This window comes from Callithrix jacchus, chromosome 20 (assembly GCF_049354715.1).
Source record: "Callithrix jacchus isolate 240 chromosome 20, calJac240_pri, whole genome shotgun sequence".
NCBI lineage: Eukaryota > Metazoa > Chordata > Mammalia > Primates > Cebidae > Callithrix > Callithrix jacchus.
This window is the reverse complement of record NC_133521.1, coordinates 30,129,369-30,156,655: the sequence shown is the minus strand read 5'-3', so window position 1 is coordinate 30,156,655 and position 27,287 is coordinate 30,129,369. Positions and strand designations below refer to the sequence as shown.

Here is a 27,287-nt window from a genome sequence, read left to right as displayed (position 1 = left end):
AAAGAAATTTAAAAAATTTTTTAAATAAAATAAAATGCAAACTCCCACGAGGCCTACACAGTCTGGCCCCTGCTTATGTCTCTAACATCCATCCTACCACTCTCTGCCTCTCTCACTTTAGGGCTTCACTTGCCTTCCTGTTGCTCTCCAAGCAAGCCATGCTTGTTCTTGCCTCAGGTCTTTGCACTTACTGTTCCCTCCATATGTTACACTATTCCTCAAAATCGCTGTGTGGCTGGCACCTCAAGTCTCTAAGGTCTCTACTCAAACGTTATCTCCTCTGAGAGACCTCCCTGACTACTCTAATCTAAAACACTTGGCCCTAACCTGCCATCATTATATTCCTTCCATGCTGCTTTTGCTTTTTCTTCATGGCATTTATTCCTAACTGAAATTATGTTACCTATTTACTTGCAAATTTCTTACCTCCTGACTAGAACATAAACCTCATGATAAAAAGGATGTGTATGCCCCATTTAACAACATATTCTAGCACTTTGTATATGATGCCTGAAAAAAGCTACTTACCGTTGTCAAAACACGCATAATTGTGTCTATATGCCACCGTTTGGAAGGTGCATACCTGAAAAAAACAATGGAAAGGGACAATTGGAACCAGTAAAATACACTATATTCAGTGACTGTGGAAAATCCTGGCAGGGCAGGGTGAGTCCCACCTCCAGCATTTTGGGAGGCCAAAGTGGGAGATTGTTTAAGTTGAGGAGTTCGAGACCAGCCTGGGCAACATGGTGAAACTCCGTCTCTACAAAAAATACAAAAATCAGCTGGGTGTAATGGCGGGTGCCAAGAGTCCAGCTACTCTGGGAGGCTGAGGTGTGAGGATTGCCTGAACCTGGAAGGTTGAGGCTACAGTGAACCAGCAAAAGAAGAAAAAAAGGAAAGAAAAGGAAAGGAAGGGAAAAAGGAAAAGAAAGGGGAGGGGCGAGGGGAAAGGGAAGGGGAGAGGGGGGAGAAGGAGGGGGAGGAGGGGAGGGGGAGAAGGGGAGAAGAAAGGAAAAGGAAAAGAAAATCGTGTCCTACAGTCTTTCCCCGGTTCCCTGGATAATTGACTGTATCTGGAAACATTTCAGCTTCAAATCCAGCAGCAAATGCTATTTAAAAGAGTGATAAAATGGTATATAGTCAGCTGACTTCGTTGGCTCATGCCTATAATCCCAGTACTTTGGGAGGCCAAGGAGGGAGGACTGCTTGAGGCCAGGGGTTCCAGACAAGCCTGGGCAACGCAGCAAGACTCTGTTCTCTACAAAATAAAAATTTAAAAATCAGTGGTGCACGATGATTTGCACCTATCGTCCCAGCTACTCAGGAGGCTGAAGCAGAAGGATGGCTTAAGCCCAGAAGTCCAGGATGCAGTAAGCTTGACTGGGCCACTACCCTCCAGCAGGGTGACAGTAAGACCCCATCTCTAAAATTGAAGAAAACAAAAAAAAAAGAGGGTATGTAGTTAAACTCAGATGCTTCCCATAAGATTGCAATAAGAGGCCAGGCAAGGTGGCTTACGCCTGTAATCCAACACTTTAGTAGGCCGAGGCAGGCGGATCACAAGGTCAAGAGATCTAGACCATCCTGGCCAACACGGTGAAACCCCATCTCTACTAAAATTACAAAAATTAGCTGGGCGTGGTGGCGCGCACCTGTAGTCCCAGCTACTCAGGAGTTTGAGACAGAAGAATCGTTTGAACACGGGAGGCAGAGGTTGCAGTAAGCCAAGATTGCTCCACTATACTCCAGCCTAGCAACAGAGTGAAACTCCATCCCCCAAAAAAGGAAAAAAGTTAGCCAGGCATGGTAGTGCACACCTGTAGTCCCAGCTACTCAGGAGGATGAGGTAGGAGAATCGCTTGAGCCTGGGAGGTGGAGGCTACAGTGAGCCAAGATGTCACCATTGCACTCCAGGCTGGGCAACAGAGAGAGACTTCATTTAAAAAAAAAAAAAAAGCAGTAAGAGTTGGTAAGCTGAGAAATGAGATTTGTCTTCAGTTTCACAGTCAGGGCAGGAGACGATAAAGAAAAAAAGGGACTGTTCTCAGACCAAGACGACAACAACATTAGGACTAAAAACTTGTTTTCTTAAACTCAGAGTGGAAAGAATATCTGTACTTTCTTTCCATAAGAATCATAAGGTACTTCCTCAAAATTCTGCATAGAAGTGCAATTCAGATGTTGTAATTTTTCTAATCCCTTTATTAAAACAGTATCGTTCAAGTTGAACGATGAAGAATCATCTACGGAAAAAAAAAAAAAAGAAGCAAATAGCGTCATAGGCCAGGCACGGTAGCTCATGCCTATAATCCTAGCACTCTGGGAGGCCAAGGCAGGCAGATTGCTTGATTCGAGGAGTTCCAGACCAGTCTGGACAACATGGTGAAACCCCATCTTTTTCCAAACAAACAAAACAAAACAAAACAAAAACAAAACCACACAAAAAAACAAATTAGCAGAGTGTGGTAACACAAGCCTGTAGTCTCAGCTACTTGGAGGAGCTAAGGCAGGAGGATCCCCTGAACCTGAGAGGTCAGGGTTGCAGTGAGTTGAGATTGTGTCACTGTACTCCAGCCTAGATGACAAAGTGAGACCCTGTCTCAAAAAAAAAAAAAAAAAAAAAAAAAAGGGCTGGGCACGGTGGCTGACACCTGTAATCCCAGGACTTTGTGAGGCTAAGGCAGGCAGATCACGAGGTCAAGAGATGGAGACCATCCTGGCCAACATGGTGAAACCCTATCTCTACTAAAAATGCGAAAAATTAGCTGGACATGGTGGCATGAGCCTATAATCCTAGTTGCTCAGGAGGCTGAGGCAGGAGAATCACTTGCACCTGGGAGGCAGAGGCTGCAGTGAGCCAAGACCATGCCACTGCACTCCAGCCTGGCGACAGAGCGAGACTCCATCTCAAAAAAAAAAAAAAGGCAGCATCATAAATGAGAGGTTAAAAACAGGTAAAGAAGATTTCATAAAAGTGTAGAATTTTTTTTGGTTTCAGCATATTTAAATATGCTGGCTATAATAGCCTTCTCCAAGCTAATTTATAATTCAGAGCTTTAAATAAATGTTACAAGTTTTAAACATATTTACAGTAGTTTCTCCATGTTTTAAAGACACTTTCAAAAAGTTCCAACCATCTTTTACCAATAAAGATAAAAATTAAATCTTACTTTTCTGCAGCAAGAAAGATTCCAGATGCACAGTCTGCTTTAAATTCTGGCTCACACGAATCCAGAAAATAAAGTAATTCTTTCATCATGCCTCGGATATTATTCCCATTTACCAGGGCAAAACTCAATTCCATTGCACGCCTTGCAGTAGGGAAAAATTAAAAACAGTTATGAAATTTATAATGGGAATGAAACAAAGACCCAGGTATTCACTCTGTGAACACCAAGGCAGTGCCAGATGTGCCAACATCCTTGCGCAATCTTGTGATCCCAGTCTTCGCACACAAGATAACCAAGGAGATATATTCTTATGTAATCAAAGTTAGTTTTAGTATTTTGAATCTTCATGCAATATTTTTCTTCAAAAGTCCCCATAAGATATACCACTAATGTCCAAACAGGCAGTTTGTGTTCAACAAGCTGTTCTATAAAGGTGGAAGTTAGAATACCCAAGAGTCTCAAAAAGAGGGGCAACAAATGTATTACTCAATAATAATACCTATCTGCCTTATTCCTTAAAAATATGACATATTAAGTCACCATATTCTACTTTTATTACCCCCCACTCTGTCCAAAGATAATCTAACATAATTTATATCAAAAGGTATGCAGAAAGTCAAATTAAAAACAAATTCAAGGTAGGGCGCAGTGGCTCACACCTGTAATCTTGGCACTTTGGGAGGCCAAGGTGGGTGGATCACCTGAGGTCAGGAGTTTGAGACCAGTCTAGCCAACATGATGAAACCCCTTCAGTACTGAAAATACAAAAATTAGCCAAGCACGGTAGTGGGCACCTGTAGTCCCAGCTGCTTGGGAGGCCAAGGCAGGAAAATTGCTTGAATCTGGGAGACAAAGGTTGCAGTGAGCCAAGGCTGCGCCACTGCACTCCAGCCTGGGCAACAGAGCCAGACTCCATAAATGAGGGCCATGAGAAGGAAAAAAAAATGGCATGTGCTGTGAGGACAAGTGTTTCTGTAACTGCCTATTCAAAGTTGTCAATGAAGTTAAAAACAGGAATGTTTAACATATAAAAGTTATAGAGTTACTATATGCATCTTTCCGTATTTGGTAAATAATATCAAACACCACACGTACACTAACTTTCAAAACAATTTAGGCTGGGCACAGTGGCTTTCGTCTGTAATCCCAGCACTCTGGAAGGCTGAGTCGGGTGGATTGCCTGAGGTCAGGAGTTAAGAGACCAGCCTGGACAACATGGCAAAACCCTGTCTCTACTATCAAAATTAGTCAGGTGTGGTGGTGGACGCCTGTAATCCCAGGTACTTGAGAAGCTGAGACTGGAGAATGAGGCGGAGGTTGCAGTGAGCCAAGATGGTGCCACTGCACTTGAGCCTGGGCGACACAGCAAGACTCCATCTCAAAAAAAAAAAAAAAAAGAAAGAAAAGAAAAAAGAAAAAAAATTTAACAAGTAGAAGATACTTTTTCATCCTAGCTAACATATAAGCAGCAAAAATTCTATCTTTAGATATAGTAACTCTTATATAGTGCTTATGTAATTTACATATATTAATTCAATTTATCCTGTATAACCCTGTGAAGTGATTGCCCTTCTATCTGCATTTTACATATGAGGCAATTGAGGCACTGAAAGTTTCAGTAATTTAACCTAGCCTATTAAAGGCAGAGCTAGAATATGAAATGAGGCTGTCTAGCTCCAGAGTCTGAGCTCTTACTGTTATATATCCTGTCAAAGAGGCACACACAGGTTTCATTTATTTTGAAATTCACAGTCCATTAATAAGCTACAGAAAAACAACAACAAAAAGAGTCAGAAGGCTAATATCTATTCCCAGGACTGCCCCTGACAAGGATTAAAGTTTAGGTTAAGTCATTTGATCCCTGTGGGACTGAATTTTAACTAATCTGTTAATTAGGGATAGAAGTAGTTGCCTAAGCTCCCTCACTGGCTTGCTCTGAGAACCCACTGAGATGGTGTTTATAAATTCCTTTGCAAAGCAGTATATAAAAGTTGGCATTATTAAGTCTAGGTCTTATTTTTAGATTGCTCAAGCACTTAGCACCTTTTATTTGTACCTGTTCTCTGCAAATCAAAGGAACTCAGCATCAATAAATGTTTGTTAACTGAATGGTTTCAGAGATCATTTTAAATATACATTGTTTAGGTTTGAACATACAACCACAAGTTCACTGAGGCCAACTTTAGCTAGGTTATACAAATATCTACAGGTCTAAGAGGAGATCCAGTAGAATTACTCCATTGAGGGACAAGAGTTATGCTTTTTGAGAGTGCTATCTGCTGCCCAGCATTCATTTCAGGATGCACTGTTCTAAGAAACATGCCGCCTTCAAGATACTGGGGCAATAATACTGTGAAAAATGTGTGCTGTCAGCAATTTGAGTGTCAGCATTGTGATAAGACACTTAGCCGATGGATCACTCCGTACTTTCATCCTCCAACACACAAAGCACAGTACCTGTAAGGTAAACTTTTGCCTAGCTTATCTGTGCCTGTTACATTTATTAAAGAGTCAAGGACAACTTCAGTGTGAACTTAAGTATTCTTACTGGCCTCCTTTACTAACCTAAACTCCTCCCTGCCAATCCTTTCTGAAAAAGGATTCACTAAGCAGAGTCCATCTGGGAACACAAGGACTACATACATAAATGTCAACACTCTTGCTCTGAAAACTATAACAAAGTATTACATGGCGAGGGCACAGAATTATCAATAATCTGGAAATTTGAGTTTGTCACTCAATTTTCCAAAAGCACTAGACTGAGTAAGGCTCTCAGTTTGTTACCGTTTTATGGAGACATCTAAATCTTTAAGACAATCCACAATTGTGCTTCTGTGCCTCTGTACTGCATTATGATCTGTCTGCACCGTCTTCAACAAAGATGTCAAAGCCACATATCTGGATGAAACAGTTGCAAAATAAAGAGTTAAAATGTAAAATTCAGGACAGTTTTTCTCTGTTTAAATAAGAAGAAGAAAGACGTCTAATGGATAAGAGAAAGCATACATTTTAAAGGTATAACAGATACCATAATCTAAAATAGTGGCACCCAGAAAAAGCTTTGGATTTTTTAGATATGCATTCATGGCCGAGTCCATTTAAATTCTAAAAGTAGGCCAGGCATGGTGGCTCATGCCTGTAATCCCAGCACTGTGGGAGGCAGAGGCAGGCAGATACCTGAGGTAAGGAGATCAAGACCAGACTGGCCAACATTGCAAAACACTCTCTCAACTAAAAATACAAAAAGTAGCCAGACACGTGGATGGTGGGCACCTGTAGTCCCAGCTACTTGGGGGGCTGAGGCATGAGAACTGCTTCAACCTGGGAGGCAGAGGTTACAGTAGGCTGAGATCATGCCACTGCACTCCAGCCTGGGTGACAGAGCAAGACCTTGTCTCCAAAAAATAATAATAATAATAATAAATTAAATAAATAAAACAAAAGTCACTGACTCAATTACTTTAAATTTTTCCAAATACTAAAACAAAAAGAGCATACAGTATGTGTTTTAAGGCTGCCTTGGCCCCAAAATGCAAGAAGAAATTGTTTTAATTTTACCATTTGAGTTTTTGCTGCTTTTGATACTGGTACCAAAACGGTCTCTATAAAATTTGAGTTTAAAATCCAAGTGTTTAACTTTTTATTTTAGTGTTTTAAAATTTTATTTATGTATTTATTTTTTAATAGAGATGGGGGTCCCCAAACTCTTAGGCTCAAGCGTTCCTCCCACCTTAATCTGCCAAAGTACTAGGATTCCAAGTGTGAGCCACCGCACCTGGCAATCCAAGTATTCTTTAGAAAGAGAAGATAATTCAGAGTCCCACAATAATCATTTCCCACAATAATTATTTCCACATCTTTTTTCTTTTTTGAAACAAGGTCTCGACCAGGTGCGGTGGCTCATGCCTGTAATCCCAGCATTTTGGGAGGCCAAGAGGAGCGGATGACCTGAGGTAAGGAGTTGGAGACCACCCTGGCCAACATGGTGAAATCCCATCTCTAATAAAGATACAAAAAAATAAGCTGGGCGTGGTGGCACATGCCTGTAATCCCACCTGCTTGGGAGGCTGAGGCAAGAAAATCACTTGAACCCGGGAGGCAGAGATTGCAGTGAGCCAAGATTGCACCACTGCACTCCAGCTTGGGCAACAAGAGCGAAATTAGGCCTCAAGGAAAAAAAAAACAGGGTCTTACTCTGTCACCTAGATTAGAGTACAGTGGCATGATCATGGCACACTGCAGCTTCAACCACCTAGGTTCAGGTGACCCTCCTACCTGAGCCTCATGAGTAGCTGGGAATACAAGTGCATACCACCATGCCACCTGGCTCATTTTCCTATTTGTCTGTACAGATGGGGTTTTACCATGTTGCCCAGGCTGGTCTTGAACTCCTGACCTCATGATCCTTCCATCTCGGCCTCCCAAAGTGCTGGGATTACAGGCGTGAGCCACTATGCCCAGCTTCCATGCCTTTTCATGTTTAATGTAAGAAAAATTTCTCCTGATTAGAAAAACAGGCAAGCAGGAATACATACTACATACAGGAAAATAACAAAATAAAAGACAATACTGATCAATTCATTTACCTAATAAACTAGCTGGAGTTCACAAAGACATTCCAGATCTGCTACCTGAAATGCTACATTTTTCTTAATTTAGAGCAGAGGTCAACAAACTATAGCCCACCTGTAAAACCCAGCTCTCTGCTGTTTTTGTGCATCAAAATATTTTTTTCCTACTAGTTCCAAAGTTTGAGGTAAATCAGTTTCATTGAACACAGTCACATGCATCACTTACATATTGCCTATGGCTAATTTCATGCTAAGGGGCAGAGGTGAGTAGTTACCAATACTCTGTGGCCCACAAAGACTGAAGTATGTACCATTTTACAGAAAAATTTTGCTGACTCCCGATTAACAGAACAAACAGGAATATATGCCATGAGACAAATCCTCAAGTTCTTTACAAAACTGTAGTTTTAAGACCAGAAAAACATGCAAATTCTGAGCTAAAAGTTCTAGATATGCAACTTAATAGTATAATCTTGTGCAAAAACACTCTTGAAATACTGGACTTATAATATTCAAGATAAATGACATATTTCAGTTGACTTACCTAATATTCTTGTCATTGTTCAATAAGAAACGACCCAAGATATTTATGGCTAGGACCTAAAGAGAAATAGCATAGGTTGAAACTTAGGAAAATAAAGTTTCATATTGTTTCCTGACTTTAAAGGATCACTTCCTGGCCTCCAGTGCTTCACAGACTGCTAGCAAAAAAAAAAAAAAAAAAAATGGAGCCAGGTGCAGTGCCTCATGCCTGAAATCCCAGCACTTTAGGAGGCCAAGGCAGGCAGATCACGAGGTCAGGAGTTCGAGACCAGCCTAGTCAACACGGTAAAACCCCATCTCTACTAAAAATACAAAAATTAGCTGGGTGTCACAGCGCGCACCTGTAATCCCAGCTACTTAAGAGGCTGAGGCAGGAGAATCACTTGAACCTGGAAGCAGAGGGTGCAGTGAGCTCAGATCATACCACTGCACTCCAGCCTGGGCGACAAAGTGAGACTCTGTCTCAAAGAAAAAAAAATCTAAAGGCAAACCCTTAAAATCATATTCTAAAAGTAAGTGCTGGAAGGTCATTTTAATGCTTTGATATTGTTCGATTAGTGGAAGAATATTATTAGTACAGCCTCTTTAGAGGGAAATCTGGCAATAACTGTATTTAAAATGAATTCTCTGCTTTAACAATTTCACTTTTAGTAACTGATATGACAAACAACTGTACATATAGACATAAGTCTACTATGGCACTATTGTTAACGGCAAATGATAGGAGAAACCTTAAAACTCCATGAAGAGCAAATCTGCTAATTATACTATGGCAAACCTATGCAATGGAATGTCACGCAGCCATTGAAGACATTATGTTAAATGAAATAAGATAATCTATCAAAAGGATAAATGCTATATGATTCCACTTATATGAGGTACTGTGATACAGTGAAATACATCTTTGGTTTTTGTCCCCATTTCCTGGCACACAACTCCTAAAGCCCCTGGAATTTCCTGATGATAGCTTCTTTAGCTCTAATGATGTGACTCTCAATGAACTCCTATTATAGCCTCAGAATGGTGACTGGTTGCCAGGGGAACAACCATGAGATTAGAGGGTTGGAACTTTCAGTCCTATCCCCCAACCTTGGAGAGGGGAGAGATGCTAAAGGTTAAGCTGATCACTGATGATTTAATTATTCATGTCTTCGTAATGAGGCCTCCGAAAATACCAAATGAACAGGGTTCAGAGGAGCTTCCAGATAGCTGAACATGTTGACTTTCCTGGAGGGCAGCACATCTGGAGAGGGTATGGAAGCTCCCGACCCCTTCCCATATGCCTTGCCCTATGCATCTCGTCCATCTGGTTGTTCATCTATATTCTTTATAACAAACCAGCAAGCATAAGTAAAGGGTTTCTCTGAGTTCTGTTAGCCATTCTGGCAAACTAACCAAACCTGAAGAGGGGACTGTAGGAATTCTGACTTACAGCTGGTTGGTCAGAGGCACAGGTCACAACCTGAGCTTGGGACTGGCATCTGAAGTTGGAGGATCAGTCTTGTAAGACTGAGCCCTCAAACTGTGGGATGTGACACTATCTCCAGGGAGACAGTGTCAAAATTGAATTTGATTAGAGGATATCCAGCTGGTATCCACTAGAAAACTGCTTGATGTATAGGGAAATAGCCCCAACACATATGGTGTCAGAAGTGAAATGTTGGAGCTAGACATGATGGCTCACATTACTCAGGAAGCTGAGTTGGAAAGACTGCTTGAGACCAGGAGTTCAAGATCAGCCTGAGCAACAGAGAGAATCCCTGTCCCTAAAACAAAACAAAAAATAAGTGAAGTGTTGAATGACTGTGTGAGAGTAGAGAGTAAAGAGTAAAAACAAACCTTTTGCAACTAGAGGTAGTTAGGGCATGGAGATTTATTGTTTAGTGGATATAGAGTTTAAGAAGACAAAAAAGTTCTAGAGATAAATGGTAATGGTTACACAACAAGATGAGTGTACTAACGTACTAACTGAACTGTACACTTAAAAATGCTTAAAATGGTAAATTTTATGTTATATATATTTTATCACAATTAAGAAAAAAAGGAACGAGACTTATTTCTATACATGAATTTGGAAATGGCTCCAAGAAATGTTAGGTGAACAAAGTATGGTGCAGAACAATATATATGGTATGCTACCATTTTGTTTGGAAGGTGGAGAGAGGAAAAGAACTTAATCTAAGTTACTCTGGTTGTCTGACTAGATAATATAATGCTACCAACAAAAAGAACTCTACACAAATATTATACTCTATTTAGTACATTTGTTTTTTACAAGGCTAAGGGCCAACAATTCTAATATTAATAAATGATAGAACAAATCCGTTCATAAGGGAGAAGGGACGACTTCTCTTTATAGAAGAATTCCAATTATTTAATGAGGAAAAGATGAGGGAAATGGAAAACTGTCATTAGAATACCATCCTAATAGTTGTTGTGGGCAAGATCCTCTGGTGGATACTAAAACTGATAGGTAAAAGTCTGAGAATAGCATGTTTACATAGTCTCAAAATATCTCCCAAAATATTTTTTATTACCAAGGAAAAAACAATGACTTCACAGTGGAAAGACCCAGCAGACACCACCTCAACCAAATGATCAAGGTTAACATCACCAATGATAAGACAAATATATTTATTATATATTGCTACACCTAAGATCTCCCAAAGCTTATATAATCAATGTTAAGCTTCAGTGGGAAGGAATGATAGTTCAGATACCAAAAATCCAGCATTCTCCATTTTGTATCATTCTTTCTTAAAGTCGAGATCCAAATGGTATACAATTCTTAAGTACTCAAGTCCAAGTCAACCATTCTAAATGAAACATTTAGGGAAGGAGAAAAGATTTAAAAAGACTTACTCGCAATCCACTCTCTGACTTAATATCCATGATAGTCAAAACCGTTTCATAAAGAATAGCATTTCCTACATTTTTACTAGTCTCTGTATTAGTAGCAACCTGAAAAGACATATCAAGGGCAGTACATAAGTGATAAAAACAATGCTTCCAAAAAATATCCACAAGTAACAAGAGGCATTTCGTGATTACAGCTATGAATGAGGAAACGCAAATAAAAACTGCTCCATATGACCAAAATCATTCTACTCCCTGTAAAAATAAAATAAATATTTAATATAAGTTTGGTCTACTCACCTGTGCTAATATATCATTCATAGCTTCACTTGAATCATCATCATTTCGTCCTAAAATTCTTAATAACCGCAAAATTCGTACCTAATGTGCAAAATATGAGAAATGTCAACAAAATATATCTCGCACAAAGAAATCTCATTTGGTATGAAATTCAAATAACTAAATGAGGTCTTAAAACTTCATTTGGAACCATTTCTTCATATCGGAAATGGTCAAAAAACAAAAAGAAGAATTGAAAACATTTTTTTTGAGAAGTTTATATGCTTCTACATCTATTATAAAACAATCCAAACTTCAGCACTCTACAGCCAAAGGATACTACCACCTGCAGAGCTACAGTATATTAATAACTCAAATAGTAAATAATTTTGACTACTACAAGTATAACAGTCAAAATTACACTTTTAAAAAATAAAAAGTGGGGCACAGTGGCTCTTGCCTGTAATTCCAGTAATTTGAGAGGCTGAAGCGGGAGGGCTGCTTGAGGCCAGGAGTTTGAGACCAGCCTGGGCAACATGGCAAAACCCTGTCTCTAGAAAACAAACAAAAACAAGCCAGGCATGGCTGGCGTGCACCTGAAATCATAGCTACTTGGGAGGATCATTTGAGCCTGGGAGGTTGAGGCTGCAGGGAGCAAAGATTGTGCCACTGCATTCTAGCCTGAGTGACAGAGCAAGACCTTGTCTCAAAGGAAAAAAAAAACACAAACCCTGTAATTTTATCCTCTTAATCTAATATAGAATTGTGTCACTATTCATTTGTTAATATAATTCATCAATCAACTACCAAATTTCTACTCAATACAAACAAGAGGAAGAAAATGGTTTACTTTAAGATACTAAATTCATGTAACATTTATTTAAAACTTTCTTTCATAACCTCACCTGCAGAAAGGGGTCACTGATACCAGAAACATCATGTTCTGGTGAATATCCGGACATGATGAGGTTCTTTAAAATACGAACTAATTGGGGCACAAGCTGCAGAGAAGAAAGAAGCATCAAAAAACAGTGAATATTAAATAATGTCTCATGAATAAACAGGTCCTTTGGTTTAGAAAAAGGGTGTAAAGGTCTGAGTCCAAGCAAATTCTACTGATTTAATACACTAGCGTATTGTAGATGTTTGATAAACTTAGGAGTAACTTAGGCCAATGTTCAACAAGTAGTATGTATATTATCTGGATAAAAACAAACCAGACTTTTTTATGACAGTTATATGTAGAGATATTACAAATACTATTGGGTCAGAAAGCCTATGGGAACCAGATAAAATGGATGCCTGTGGGGCATACTGCATTTCTACTTCTGTAGAACTTGACATACCTAGGTGGCAAAAATGTATTCAGTTTTCATACATTCAAACATTTGCATATAACAGGTCATCACACCAAAATACAACTGGTGATCTTAAAATTATAGCTTTAAAACATATGGCCTCACAGAGATTATAGCAAGCCGAGACTGTGCCACTGCACTACACAGCCTGAGTGACAGTGCAAGACTCCGCCTCAAAAAAAAAAGAAAAAAAAAAAAAAAACATACGGCCCCAAATAGAGGAGAAAAAAAAACTATTCTCTTAAGATAGAAGAATTAAACCCTTTTCCAACAAACAACAAGGAATACCAAAGCTGACAATGGTAATCAAATGGAAAAGACATATGAAAAAATTATCTTTCATCTTAAGAGATATTAAGGTCATACATAATTTCCTCTTCCTATTCTTAACTCATATGATACCTTTTTTTAAAAAAAATTCAGGACTTATTTATATATACAGCTTCGTGACTTGTTTTCTTATCTTTTCAATGAGACTATACATTCCTTATAGTCAGAATTTCATTCCTGTCCTACCTTTACTTTATCTATTATAGTCACAAAACATAGTAAAGGCAATTATATTGCCAAGCCGAAGATGTTTTAAATATTGGCACTCATGTCATTTCTGTTGATCGATTACTTCACATTAAAACAAAAAGCTTGCCACAACAGAAACCTTTTAGGTTTCCAACTAAAAACTCAATTTTTAGCTATCAAAAATTAAGTTAAAAAGTATACAAGTGAACTGCATTGCATCTCTTTTGCTGGCAATTTTAGCTACAACTCTGCTGCAACTCAATTATTTTTCCTCACTGTATTTAGACTCTGTCCCTTACCTACTCCCCAAGCCAAAAGGGGATCAAGATTGAAATAAAAAGCCAAACTATATATCCAAGGCATGCACTCAAGGCATTCAAAACATTAAGGCCACTTCTAAATACAAGAAAACAGTATGAATTTAAGTAATGTATGAATTTAAGTAAGTTTAGCCATCACAGTTCAGAATTAAGTGACTTACACGTCACCTAAGCAAAAATCTAATTCGGACAACTCCAAATCTAAGCCATGGATATCTGTAAATTTATTAAATCTGTCAACTATGGACAAAATTATAGTAGAGATAACATACCTTTTAAAACCACTTTAAATCAGTATTTTTGTAATAAAATGAAGACCAACTAGTCACCAAGCTTATCTTGCATACTTCCCAACGGTCTGCTTTTTTGTGCTACATATAACCCTATTTATTTTTTATCTGGTTTAGTTCTTGGAAAAGTCACTTTTTCATTGGCTACTCAATTCAGAAATTGTTTTATTCACTGCCAAAAGGGCAGCACATCACATAAGATTACCCTGGGCCACAGAGCACAAATGTCTAAATGTTCAGCATACAATTCTTGTAACCCAGCTTCATTTTTCAGACAAAAACACGTTACTAAAAGTGATGACAAGAAAAACAAAATAAGATGACATAGGGAAAGGCTGCAGCCATGAAAATCAGTTGGTGCCCACTACTCTACCTCAAAATCCTTTTAATATTCCAAAACATCCACGTAAGGTTAAGTATAGGTAAGGGAGAAATAAAAGCTCAAAGTCTGAACTGAAAGCTCAGCAGTACATACTGAGCTTTTTAAAGTATGAGGTTACCCACATACGGTTCTAAAATATCTACTTCAAAAAGCGGCAGCATTTTGTGTCAAAGCTCCAGACCGATCTGGAACTGCCACCACCAAAGTCACTCTGGGAAACTGCTCAAAGTTTCTCAAGTAAAGATAAAGAAAAGACAGAGAAATAGGCTTACAATTCAGGAAAGGCTGCAACTGAAATCCAAGGCTGACTTTGGAGTCAGGAGTTTAAGTGACAAAACAAAAACTAGACTAGGAAGTTAGCCAAAAATGCTAGAACAAATAACTCACAGTATTAAGCACAGCTTCAGCATTAGTATATTTCAAAAGCCACATTTGTGGATGGATACACAAAAGCTACTAAGGACCTAATGCCAGCATGCACCATCTAAAAGAGGGTTAATTCTTACCTTTTCATTCTAACATACAGCAGGATTCCAAACAGACAACAGGAACAAAACATACAAAGCAAGCATTAGGGACAGATACAGGTCTCATACTATATTACAATAATTTAATCAAGACATGAACATCTAAGGGAAAAAAAGTCAAAAAAGAACTGCTGTTAGACACTTACTAGATCTAAAATACAAAGTGAGTCCTATTTATGGAATGATGAGCATCCTATAAAAGCAATTCAATACATATAACTACCCAAAGAACAGTTTTCCTCTGAGTCTTCCTTATCGCTACCTTCTAAAATTAAGTAGAGAAATAGAAATGTCCACTTTAAAATACTAGATTAAAAAAAAGAAGAAGAGAAAGAAGGGGGTACTTAAGAGAACTAGGACTTCCAACACAGAAGTCAATGGCCTAAAATGAACAGTAGGTCAAAAGTAATAAAACTAATTTTTTTTAGAGTTTTAACCTTAAAAAAAAAAAGAAAAGAGGCTGGGTGCAGTGGCTCACACCTGTAATCCCAGCACTTTGGGAGGCCAAGGTGGGCAGATCACAAGCTCAAGAAATCAAGACCATCCTGGTCAACATGGTGAAACCCCATCTCTACTAAAAATACAACAATTAGTCGGGCGTAGTGGCACACTCCCAGCTACTCGGGAGACTGAGGCAAGATAATCGCTTAGCCTCCTGAGAGGTAGAGGCTGCAGTGAGCTGAGATCATGGCACTGCACTCCAGCCTGGGGACAGAGCAAGACTCCATCTGTAAAGTAAAGAGACAAGAGACAAGAGGGGAGGGGAAGGAAGGGGAGAAACTATTGAATTTAAAAACAAAAACAGGCTGGGAGTGGTGGCTCATGCCTGCAATCTCAGCACTTTGGGAGGCAAAGGTGGGTGGATCACAAGTTCAAGAGATCAAGATCATCCTGGTCAACATGGTGAAACCCCATCTCTACTAAAAAAAAAAAAAAAAAAAAAATTAGCTGGGTGTGGTGATGTGCATCTGTAGCTGCAGCTACTCAGAAGGCTGAGGCAGGAGAATTGCTTGAACTCAGGAAGTGGAGGATGCAGTGAACCATGATCGCACCACTGCACTCCAGCCTGGCAACAGAGCAAGACTCCATCTCATAAAAAAAGAAAGAAACAAAAAAGAGGGAGAAAACACACACACATACACAATTCCTATTTCTAATTTGACCTCAGATTATGTTTCCTGACTCAAATGTGAAAACAGCAGATAAAACATGTGAGATTGGTGGTCTGCCAATAATAAGAGAAGACTTCTATTATGAAAGGGAAAACACTATACTAGTGCCAATTCTTACTTATATGCCTAAATCTGGCTTCCAGCCCAACCTCACAGCAGGGCTGATTAAATCCCTTATTCAGATCCATAGCTTGCCTTTAAGAAAAAAAAAAAAGTAAGAAAATCATGTACTTTTCAGGAAAATCATTTTTCAATCAAGAAAGGCTTAGGCATACAGAATGGCACCTACCTTTCTGAAATGTGCAAGCATGTCTGGACTTCGCTCACACATTTCTGTGAGGAGGACTACAGATGTGTGAAGGACACCTGAAAGAAAAGATCAAAGGAAAACTAAAAATGAGGGTATTATTCAAATTTTACAGAATAGGGCTTTGAGTTCCTGAAGGTCAATTCCAAAATGATAGTTTCTACTTTTGCTTTTTAATCCCCCAAAGAATCTAAGCATTGAAGTGCATGCAAAGGAGGAACTTAATAGATGCCTGCTGACTTAATACTGGCCAAGTCACTAAAATTAGAATGTTTTCAACAATTATGTGACCAAAATAATTTTTCAAAAGTGACAAGCAATACGTGTGTCTCTCCAGCTGAGAATATCCATAAAAACATACTCACAATGTAAGCTAGGTATCATCTGTTCTATACTTAATCAATAGGCTATTATCTGCATTCTAACAGATAAATCAAGAGGCAAAAATCTTAATAAGATTTTAAATTTCCAGATAAAATGTACCAAAACCCTGGGATAATTGTGGATGACCAAGCAAATTTACTTGTTCCAGAGTCAGTAAAACAATCTCACAACACTTTCCACCAACAAATAAGTGCTCTAAATAATTCAGTTGTTCAACAAGTATATTTTGAGCATTCTGGGAACAGCACTGAATTCATAAAATTAAATATACCAAACAATTTTTTCTCTTAGCATTTAAGCCACATGAGTTTTCTTTATTCAGAACTTATTTAACTGACTTCAAATAAGAATAAAATGTTTGGGAAAAGAATAACGACATTCCATTTAATTCCTCTGTTTTATATAAAGATTCTGAGTAGCTAATACAAGCTTCTGTCAGAAATAATAGAAAAGAATTTTCACTTTTTTTTTTTCTTTTCCTGAGTTAGGCAGGGTCTGGCTCCATGTAGCCCAGCCTAGAGTAGAGTTGTGCAATCTTGGCTCATTACAACCTCTGCCTCCCAGGCTCAAGTCATTCTCCCACTTCAGCCTCCAGAGTAGCTGGGACCACAGGCATGTGCCACCACACCCAGCTTATTTTCTGTATTTTTTGCAGAGATGGGGTCTCACTTTGTTGCCCAGGCTGGTCCTGAGCACAAGTGATCTGCCCACCTCGGCCTCCCAATGTGCTGGGATTACAGGCACGAGCTACCACACCCGGCCACACAAATCTTATACTCCTACCACAGGATAGTGAAGAAATTTTTTTCTTTTACTGTAAAATAGCCAAGAAACCAAAGGATTTTTCACACGAAAATTATGGGTAGGCTTTGTCTATTACACTAAATATTACCTTAATATTTTTAATATAGTAAAAGAAGACCAAAGATGAAAGATAAGTTTACTATGAAGGAATCAACCTCTAATATAAAATGAGAATATGTAAGTAGAAAGATTTGGCAAACCAGACCTTCCTGGAATTGTGTCTCAGGCACAGTAGAAAGGTGACTCCACTGTAGTGAGACATAGGACTAACATACCCTTAAGCCTTTTCTCTTTCCCTTTCTCCCTCAATACTTCATGAATGCACCAAATTACATTACCATGGTTCTTCTCATTCAATAAATTTTTTGTTGCTGGTAAAAACATCTCCATAAGTTCAGGAACTTTCCTGATGACATGAACAGCACATAGTGCTGCCTATAAAAAAAAAAATAAAAGAACAAAAGGTTTATTTCAATTATGCCAGGGCAACCAATCTTACAAAAAACCACCAACACAAAAATCTCACCAACTAGTTCATCTACTAGAAAAATAAAGAAGGAAGAGGTTAAATATTAGATTTATGGCTAGACACAGTGGTGGCTTACTCCTATAATCCCAGCACTTTGGGAGGCCAAGGCAGAAGAATCACTTGAGCCCAGGAGATTGAGACCAGCCTGGGCAACACAGCGAGAACCTGTCTCTATTCAAAAAAATTAAGAGGAGAGAAAATTATTTATTAACTGGTTGGAAATTTCCAATTTATACTATTAGATTAAAGAGATTTTCCATTTCACCTGTCCCTTTCTTTATATACTACTAGACAAGTAGGCAAAAACTTTCTACATTAGACTATTATGGTTAATATAAACTTATCAAACAAGTTAAACATAATTTATGTGGAGGTTTGAAGAGGTAAAAAAGATAAGGACCTCCATCTGTGACAACCACACCTCTGAATAAGATGACTAACAGGCTTTAAAGATATCACACAACAAAAAGATATTTACTGTAAATGCTATAAACCTGCTGTCATGTTTAATAGTATCTATGTGGCCCCCAAATGACTCTGTTGACATCAAGAAAATAATTTGAAAAATACTTAGCTTCTACTAAAGAAAAGATGGCCTTACTAGCTTATTCACTGGAAAATAAAGTACATTTAAACACTGATTTTGGATATCTCCCAAAGTAACTATCACTACTATGTGTTTCAGTCAAATACCATAAAAGTTTACATATATTAACAAAAAAATATTTCTGCTAATTATATTTGTGTTACATTTGGGAGAAAAAAATCTTTTTTTTCTAACCTGCAGGAATGTTTTAATATGATAATAAGCTTTCTAAACAAGAGTACCTCACATATTCTTTAAGAAAAAGGACCAGCTTACAAATTAAGAAAATAATTTAATTTTGTTTGCAGCCTTCATTAACAGCGTATCATCCCAGAAAATGGCTTGGCCCTTTCAATGCCTGTTTCTCACACCACTAATAGAGAGGCACAGTAAATGCCAAATAGACCACAGTTTATGTTCATTTCTTAAGTTCTAAATTCCATATACTCTGTTTTCAAAGGTTGTAGAGTTCAAGCAATTTTTAAACACTCAATAAAATGTTTATGTCAACAAATAAAATCAGATAGAAGAAGAATTCTATTACTAATCCATTCAGAAAGTGGGTTCTACATCATTCCCTAATAATTATCTAGGTCCCAATGGAACTGCCCTTCCAGAGATACAAAGGCACTGATACAAAGGTACAGGCACTAATTATTAGAACAAAAGTAAATTCATAACACAGTTCATAATCACTTTGTTGTAATACTGTTTAGAATCAGGTAATTTAAGAAGTTATTTGGTATGACACCTAGAAAATATCCAGTAACATTTGTTTGTTTATAAATCATTTCCTTAAAAAAAGAGGAATTAAGGTTACTATATAATGATGTAAAATATATTTACTACACAGAGAAAAAGACTTTACATTTTCATGAGATCTTTCAAAAATGAGTAATAGCCTTCTCATCTCTGTAATACCCCCTAATCCAAACAGACATCTGGTTTCATTAAAAGTTACCTTTTTTCTTAAATAAGAGTTGGAGGTTTTCAGGAGTTTCTCTACCTCTCCTGCAAGATCTCTGCACATCTCTGAGGAGCCCATGCAGCCGAGGGTACAAAGTGCTAGCCCTTGTACGAATTGCGTGCTATGATTCAGATCACTGAAAAAGAAAAGAAGAAGGTAGGAACAAGCATGCTCTGCCTGGTGCTCCCCAAGAAGCAGCTTCACAATTTCAAACTAGTTCAGAATGACTCAAGATTTCTCCAGTAACAAAAACAATTAATAGAATTATTTGTTGCAGAAAATGTTTATCCCAACTTTATCATAAATTATCAATACAGTAAACGGACTGAGAGTCCCTCCTACAGGCTTACAAGCCAATGTTTCCAGGTACCAAAGCAGTCAAAGTTGAACATGTTATCTACTGGATGTTAAAGACACACACTTCAGAAAACTCAGCAAACTTGGCTGGGCGCAGCAGCTCACACATATAATTCTAGCACTTTGGGAGGCTGAGGCAGGTGGATCACCTGAGGCCAAGAGTTTGAGACCAGCCTGGCCAACATGGTGGAACCTCATGTCCACTAAAAATATAAAAATAGGCCGAGCATGGTGACATGCGCCTATAATACCAGCTCTTCAGGAGGCTGAGGCAGAAGAACGGCTTGAACTCAGGAGGCAGAGGTTGCAATAAGCTGAGATCACACCATTGCATTCCAGCCCGGGCAACAGAGCAAAAACTCCATTTCAAAAAAGAAAGGTAAGAAAGAAAATTCAGCAAACAGTTAACAGTAAACAGGTGGTAAAGATAAAATATGAAGCAAAACTGTGTTTTTAAAAGAGCATTGTTTGCAAATTAAAACCACACTGAGATACCATCTCATGCCAGTTAGAATGGTGATCATTAAAAAGTCAGAAGACAACAGATGCTGGAGAGGATGTGGAGAAATAGGAACACTTTTACACTGTGCGTGGGAGTGTAAATTAGTTCAACCATTGTGGGAGACTGGGTAGCAATTCCTCAAAGATCTAGAACTAGAAATACCATTTGCCCCAGTAATCCCATTACTGGGGGATTACTGGGTATATACCCCAAGAATAATACATCGTTCTATTATAAAGACACATGCACATGTATGTTTATGCAGCACTATTCACAATAGCAAAGACTTGGAACCAATGCAAATGCCCATCAATGATAGACTCGATAAAGAAAATGTGGCACACATATACCATGGAATACTATACAGCCATAAAAACAGATGAGTTCATGTCTTTTGCAGGGACATGAATAAAGCTGGAAACCATCATTCTCAGCAAAGTAACACAAGAACAGAAAACCAAACACAGCATGTTCTCACTCATAAGTGGGAATTGAACAATGAGAACACATGGACACAGGGAGGGGAACATCACGAACCAGGGACTGTCAGGGGTGGGGGGGGTGGTTAGAGGATGGATAGCATCAGGAGAAATACCTACTATAGATGACAGGGTGATGTATGACCTATGTAACAAACCTGCATGTTCTGCACATGCACTCCAGAGCTTAAAGTACAATTATTTAAAAAAAAAAAAAAAAAGAGCACTGTATTACCAGGCACGGTGGCTCACACCTGTAATCCCAGCACTTTGGGAGGCCGAGGTGGGTGGATCACCTGAGGTCAGGAGTTTGAAATCAGTCTAGCCAACATGGTAAAACCCCTCTCTACTAAAAATACAAAAAACTTAGCTGGGCGTGGTGGCAGGCGTCTGTAATCCCAGCTACTCAGGAAGCTGAGGCAATTGATTGAACCAGGGAGGTGGAGGTTGTAGTGAGCCAAGATCATACCGCTGCACTCCAGCCTGGGCGACAGAGCAAGACTCCGTCTCAAAAAAAAAAAATCTCCCAAAAATAAATTTGCAGATTCACTGTATTTAAATACTACATTTTATAATTACAACCAAATCATAATTGTCATTTTGGAATTTTCTACTACCCATTGGAAAAATTTAAAGTAAAATTTCATTTACCACAGAAAGGTACAACTTTTAAATGTCAACAAATTTGATCAACTATATCCCTCTGCTTCTACTTTCTCTTAAATACAGAAATACTGTAAATACCCATCACTATTCATTATTAGACCGTAAAATAAACAAATAAAAAGAAATACTGTGAATAAAAAAGTTAAAAAGGAGATTAAACTCATAGACAAATCAAAACCACACTAAAACCAAAAAGCACATTAACCCATTCAAAGCCATCAGAACTTCCATAGCTTTCTAACAGAAAATTCCTAAGAGGGATGCTGGGAAAAACTGCTAATTCCCTGCTTAAGTCCTCTCATTTCTTTATACAGCAATTCAGTCTGTAATCAAGTTCAACAAATGCAAATGAACTACTACTGCATTAGTAAAGCAGCCATAAGAGAAAGACTACCCGTAAACATTCATGTAGCTAAGTATAATCCTACGCAACTGAACTCTCAGATGGATTAGACAGCCAACAAGCAAAACTTCTCATTTTACCTTTAAAATGGTATTTACTCAGAATATACACTGGCAATTTTTAAATAAATGTAAAGTTTCATTATTCATAGTATTCAAAGACTTGGAAATACAAAAATGCCCAGATTTTACCAATGCTTTTTCTTTTCTATGAAGGTCCAAATGTTTGTTTCATTGGTAACTTGTGTTCTTATGCGTGAAGGTGTACAGCAGTATCTTCATTTAATAAAATTATCCCCTACACAAGTTTTAATCCTATGCTTAACCTCTTTACATATAAGCTACTGAACTAAGAACAATCCAAATATACTCTGGAAAGTAAATATAAACTCAATAAACAGAAGTTCTTGACATTATATTACAAAAAAAAAAAGACTTAAAAGTACAAAGTAGTCTGGGCGCAGTAGCTCAAGCCTGTAATCCTAGTACTTTGGGAGGCCTAGAGGGAGGATCACCTGAGGTTAGAAGACGGAGACCAGCCTGGCCAACATAGAGAAACCCCATCTCTACTAAAAATACAAAAATTAGCCAGCCAGGCATGGTGGTGGGTGCCTGTAATCCCAGCTACTCAGGAGGCTGAGGCAGGAGAATCACTTCAACCTAGGGGGGCGAGGGTTGCAGTGAATCAAGATCGCACCACTTCACTCCACCCTGGGCAAAGAGTGAGACTCCGTCTCAAAAAATAAAAAAATAAAAATAAGTATTTAATAGTTGTTAGAAAAAAGGAATGTAAGACTTACTTCTTGATACAGTTCGTCATGAGAAGATGGACATCTTGTCTTTCATCTAACAGCAGCATTGCCCCTAAATAGCCAATGCGTTTGTCTGTAAATTTTTGAGAGGCAATAAGCTTGAGGCACTCCAACTGCAAAAAAGAAAAAAAAAAAGAAATTAAAAACTTGCTACCACAATCTAGAAAAGCAATGTTTTTAACCCAGAGTCCCCAGCTGGCTAAAGTAACGTACAAACATGTTTCATCAAACTACCCAAATCTTTTTTTTTTTTTGAGACAGAGTTTCACTCTTGTTGCCCTGGCTATAGTGCAGTGGTGCGATCTCAACTTATGTCAACCTCCGCCTCCCAGGTTCAAGCAATCCTCCTGCCTCAGCCTCCTGAAGAGCTGGGATTACAGGCGTTAGCCACTACACCAGGCTAATTTTTGTATTTTTAGTAGAGACGAGGTTTCACCATGTTGGTCAAGCTGTCTCAAACTCCTGACCTCAGATGATTCTCCTGCCTGGGCCTCCCAAAGTGCTGGGATTACAGGTGTGACCCACCACACCCGGTCAAACTCCTAACAAAGATGTAAGACCTTTGGCTATCTTAATAGAAACCAAGTTCTAGAACAGATCATTTTATCAAGGCCCCATGATATTTGCCATTCAAATAATCGCTGTTTTACATTAGTTCTGCAGATTCATACAAACACAAACTAGTGAAATATTGTAAGAAGAGATTAACAAACCAAATTCCTACTTTAATCCCCAGGTTACATTAAATGAGCATCTAATGTGTATTTAAGGTATGGTTTCATTTTGGGAATTAAAAAACTCAGTAACTGGAAATACACCAACCTATACTAACCATCAGGAATATATAATTAATTTAAAAAGAGAGAGGCAATAACTAAGTTTAATATAATGTAGAAAGTATGTGAACCAAATACATTAAGGGCTTGATCCAAGTACTATGGGAGAGGGTGAATTTAGAAATCCAACACAGTGGCTGGGCGCGGTGGCTCACACCTATAATCCAAGCATTTTGGAGGCCAAGGTGGGTGGATCACCTGAGGTCAGGAGTTCAAAACCAGCCCAACCAACACGGTGAAATCCCATCTTGAAAAAAATATCCAACACAGAAAAAACAAACAAAAAACAGAGGAAAACACAGTAGTAGAATTAAGCTAAAATAATTTGCATGATTTCTTCTTTACATCATTGTTAGAAATAGCTTCTTAGGCCTTAAGAGTTCATGTAAATTAGTCTATCTACTTGGCCTTTCTTGAATCACCTTCAAAATCATTTTGACGTACTTTATCACTCCATCTTGACAAACATAGAAAAGGCCAAAACATTCCCTCTACAGCAGTTTTCAAAGGGTGTACACAAGGTAGACTAACCAAGAATTTTCAAAACCATGATCCCTTTAGAATCATACATCCCAAGGAAAGAGGCTCAAATGGAGACCTGTGTATACAGAAAGCTAAAATCACGTGAGACTACTTTCCATTATGAATTTATCTACTAAGCTCAAATATGAAATTTAGGAAAGTGAAACAGTTCCACAGTTATTCAAGCTATTTAAAAATTGTTCTCTCAGGCTGGGTGCGGTGGCTCACGCCTGTAATCCCAGCACTTTGAGAGGCAAAGGAGCATAGATCACGAGGCCAAAAGATCAAGACCATCCCGGCCAAGATGGTGAAACCCCATCTCTACTAAAAATACAAAAATTAGCTTGGCATGGTGGTGCATGCCTGTAGTCCCAGCTACTCAAGAGGATGAAGCAGGAGAATTACTTGAACCTGGGAGGTGGAGATTGCAGTGAGCCAAGATCACACCACTGCACTCCAGCCTGGTGATAGAGTAAGACTCTGTATCAAAAAAAAAAAAAAAAGCTCTCTCAATGTACCTTCATTAAAAACTTCTAAAGTTGGCTGAATGACTATACTATCACGAGCATTTCAAAGAAGTCTTCAAGGGAAAATAACCAGGATCAAAAAGGAAAACATAAATGCCTTGTGAAATTGAAAAGATTATATAAGTAACAAACCTTCCCTTTAAATTTGAAAAGCATTTCTGAAACAGAAGCTAATGAAAGTCATCTTTACAATGTCAACAGAAAATTTACTGCTAAGGTGAATGAGAAAATCAAAAGCTAAAATATCATCAAACAAGTCTTTTTTTAAAATTGGTTTTTCAATCTTCTCATTCGTGTGTGTGCACGCGCGCGTGCGAGCAAGTGCATGCGTGCCAGTCTCACTCTGTAACCCAGGATGGAGTGCAGTGGTGCAATCTCAGCTCACTGCAACCTCCAACTCACTAGTTCAAGCAATTCTCTTGCCTCAGTCTCCCGACTATCTAGGATTACAGGTATGCACTATCCATGCCCAGCTAATTTTTGTACTTTTTTTTTTAAATAGAGAAAGGGTTTCACCATATTGGCCAGGCTGGTCTTGAACTCCTGAGCTCATGATCTGCCCGCCTCAGCCTCCCAAAGTGCTGGGATTATAGGCGTGAGCCACCGCACCCGGCAATTTTTGTATTTTTAGTAGATACAGGGTTTCCCCCATGTTTGCCAGGATAATCTTGATCTCCTGACCTTGTGATCCACCCACCTCGGCCTCCCAAAGTGCTGGGATTACAAGCATGAGCCACCGCGCCAGGCCTGATCCTCTTAATTAAAAAGCAAAAAAATTTGGAGCTATATGATGGTATGATGTGAACAATCACCTTAATGAAAAGATGCAATTAAAATTTTGTAAACATTAACAGGTCTGCAATTGACTGGGCAGATCTTTTTTAAAGTTACCTTTACTTTATTAGAGACAGGTCTTGTTCTATCATCCAAGATAGAGTGTGGTGGCATCATCACAGTTCACTCTAACCTCTAACTCTTGGGCTTAGGACATCCTCCCACTTCAGCCTACCAAGCAGGTACAACTATTAGGTTAATTTTTCACTATACCTTTTTTTTTTTTTTTGAGCCGGACCTCACTCTGTTGCCCAGGCTGGAGTGCAGTGGCACTGCAACATCCGCCTCCCGGGTTCAAGCGATTCTCCTATCTCCGCCTCCCAAATAGCTGGGACTACAGGCACCCAGCGCTACACCTGGCTAATCTTTAGTATTTTAGTAGAGACAGGGTTTCACTGTGTTGCCTAGGATGGTGTAAAGCTCCTGAGCTCAGGCAATCCATCCACCTCTGCCTCCCAAAGTGCTGGGATTACAGGTGTGAGCCACTGCACCTGACCCTAATTTTTTCCTTTTTGTAGAAATGAAGTCTCACTATGCTGCCCAGGCTGGTCTTGAAATCCTGGCCTTGAATTATGCTTCTGCCTTGGCTTCCCGAAGTGCTGGGATTATAGGCATGAGCCATCATACTCAACCTACTTCTTTCTGATATTCAGAAATAAGTGTCTGGTTTATACACACACACATAACAATCATTATTTCTGAAAAGCAAGCTTGTTATAACTGCTCTACCACTATGTAGGGCTGGCAACACAAAACCTACATAGAGCAGTCTGTTTTTTCATTCTTCTGGCAGAAAACAAAAAAGAAAAACCTGACCCTCCTAGTGAATCCTATTTTTTCTTTTGAGAAAATTTACTATTAAATATTCCATTCAAAATACATAAATATCACTTAACAGTCAACTCATCCACCAGGCAGCTTTATTAAATCTTAACATTTTACCCTAAAGTTTTTAATATTACAAATTCAACTGAAGCCCTCTGTGTACTGAGCCCCCAATCTCATTTCTCCATCCCACAAGTAATCAAAACTCCAAACTGCTGTTCATGACTACCATGCCACGTATTCTTACTACACATGGAGACATAGGTGGTTTTAAATGTTTTCAACTTTAAATAAATATTAGACTGTATTCCCGCTCTTTTCACTCAACAGCTTTGAGTATTATTACTCACATCAAGACAAGCAGCTCTAATTCAGTCATAACTCATGGCTACATAGTATACCACTTTTGAATATAAACTTACCGATTCTTTTTGAGGACCAGTAGATTGTTTGCAATGTTTTACTATTAGAAACACTGCTGAAATGAATACTCTTATACATGTCTTTGTATACTGGACAATTTATCTAGGTTATAGGCCTAAGGAGGCTTGATCAGATTCAGATTTTTCAGGTTTTACCTTGTGATCTGATTTTGCAAATATGCACCACTTAGAGCCAGTGGTATGAACTTTCAACGGAAGACACATAATTATTCATGGTAGACTGCACATGGTGGCTCACGCCTATAATCCCAGCACTTTGGGAGGCAAAGGCAGGTGATCATCCAAGGTCAGGAGTTCGAGACCAGTCTGGCCAACATGGTGAAACCCCGTCTCTACTAAAAATATAAAAAATTGGCTGGGCATGGTGGCGGGCATCTGTAATACCAGCTACTTGGGAGGCTGAGGCAGGAGAATCGCTTGAACCCGGGAGGCTAAGGTTGCAGTGAGGCTAGATCACATCACTGCACTCCATCCTGGCAACAAGAGCAAAACTCCACATCTCAAAAAAAGAAAAA

The 27,287-nt window shown here is 38.7% G+C and overlaps 1 protein-coding gene and 1 non-coding gene across 2 annotated transcripts in view; both read right to left on the bottom strand.

Annotated features, from left to right (window-relative positions):
* AP1G1 (adaptor related protein complex 1 subunit gamma 1) overlaps window positions 1-27,287 on the bottom strand; it is a 76,290-nt gene that overhangs the window by 24,274 nt on the left and 24,729 nt on the right. Inside the window, exons 3-13 of the mRNA XM_035282635.3 lie at window positions 22,774-22,898; window positions 19,562-19,703; window positions 17,824-17,920; window positions 16,280-16,356; window positions 12,328-12,423; window positions 11,444-11,524; window positions 11,150-11,248; window positions 8,289-8,344; window positions 5,958-6,071; window positions 3,174-3,314; window positions 529-583 (exon numbers count right to left, since the gene is read on the bottom strand). Of these exons, the coding sequence (XP_035138526.1) occupies window positions 529-583; window positions 3,174-3,314; window positions 5,958-6,071; window positions 8,289-8,344; window positions 11,150-11,248; window positions 11,444-11,524; window positions 12,328-12,423; window positions 16,280-16,356; window positions 17,824-17,920; window positions 19,562-19,703; window positions 22,774-22,898 (1,083 nt within the window). The remainder of the gene's footprint in view (window positions 1-528; window positions 584-3,173; window positions 3,315-5,957; window positions 6,072-8,288; window positions 8,345-11,149; window positions 11,249-11,443; window positions 11,525-12,327; window positions 12,424-16,279; window positions 16,357-17,823; window positions 17,921-19,561; window positions 19,704-22,773; window positions 22,899-27,287) is intronic.
* On the bottom strand, window positions 5,534-5,619 carry LOC118149805 (small nucleolar RNA SNORD71). Its single transcript, XR_004737521.1, has one exon. It is a non-coding gene; the product is annotated as a small nucleolar RNA SNORD71 (small nucleolar RNA).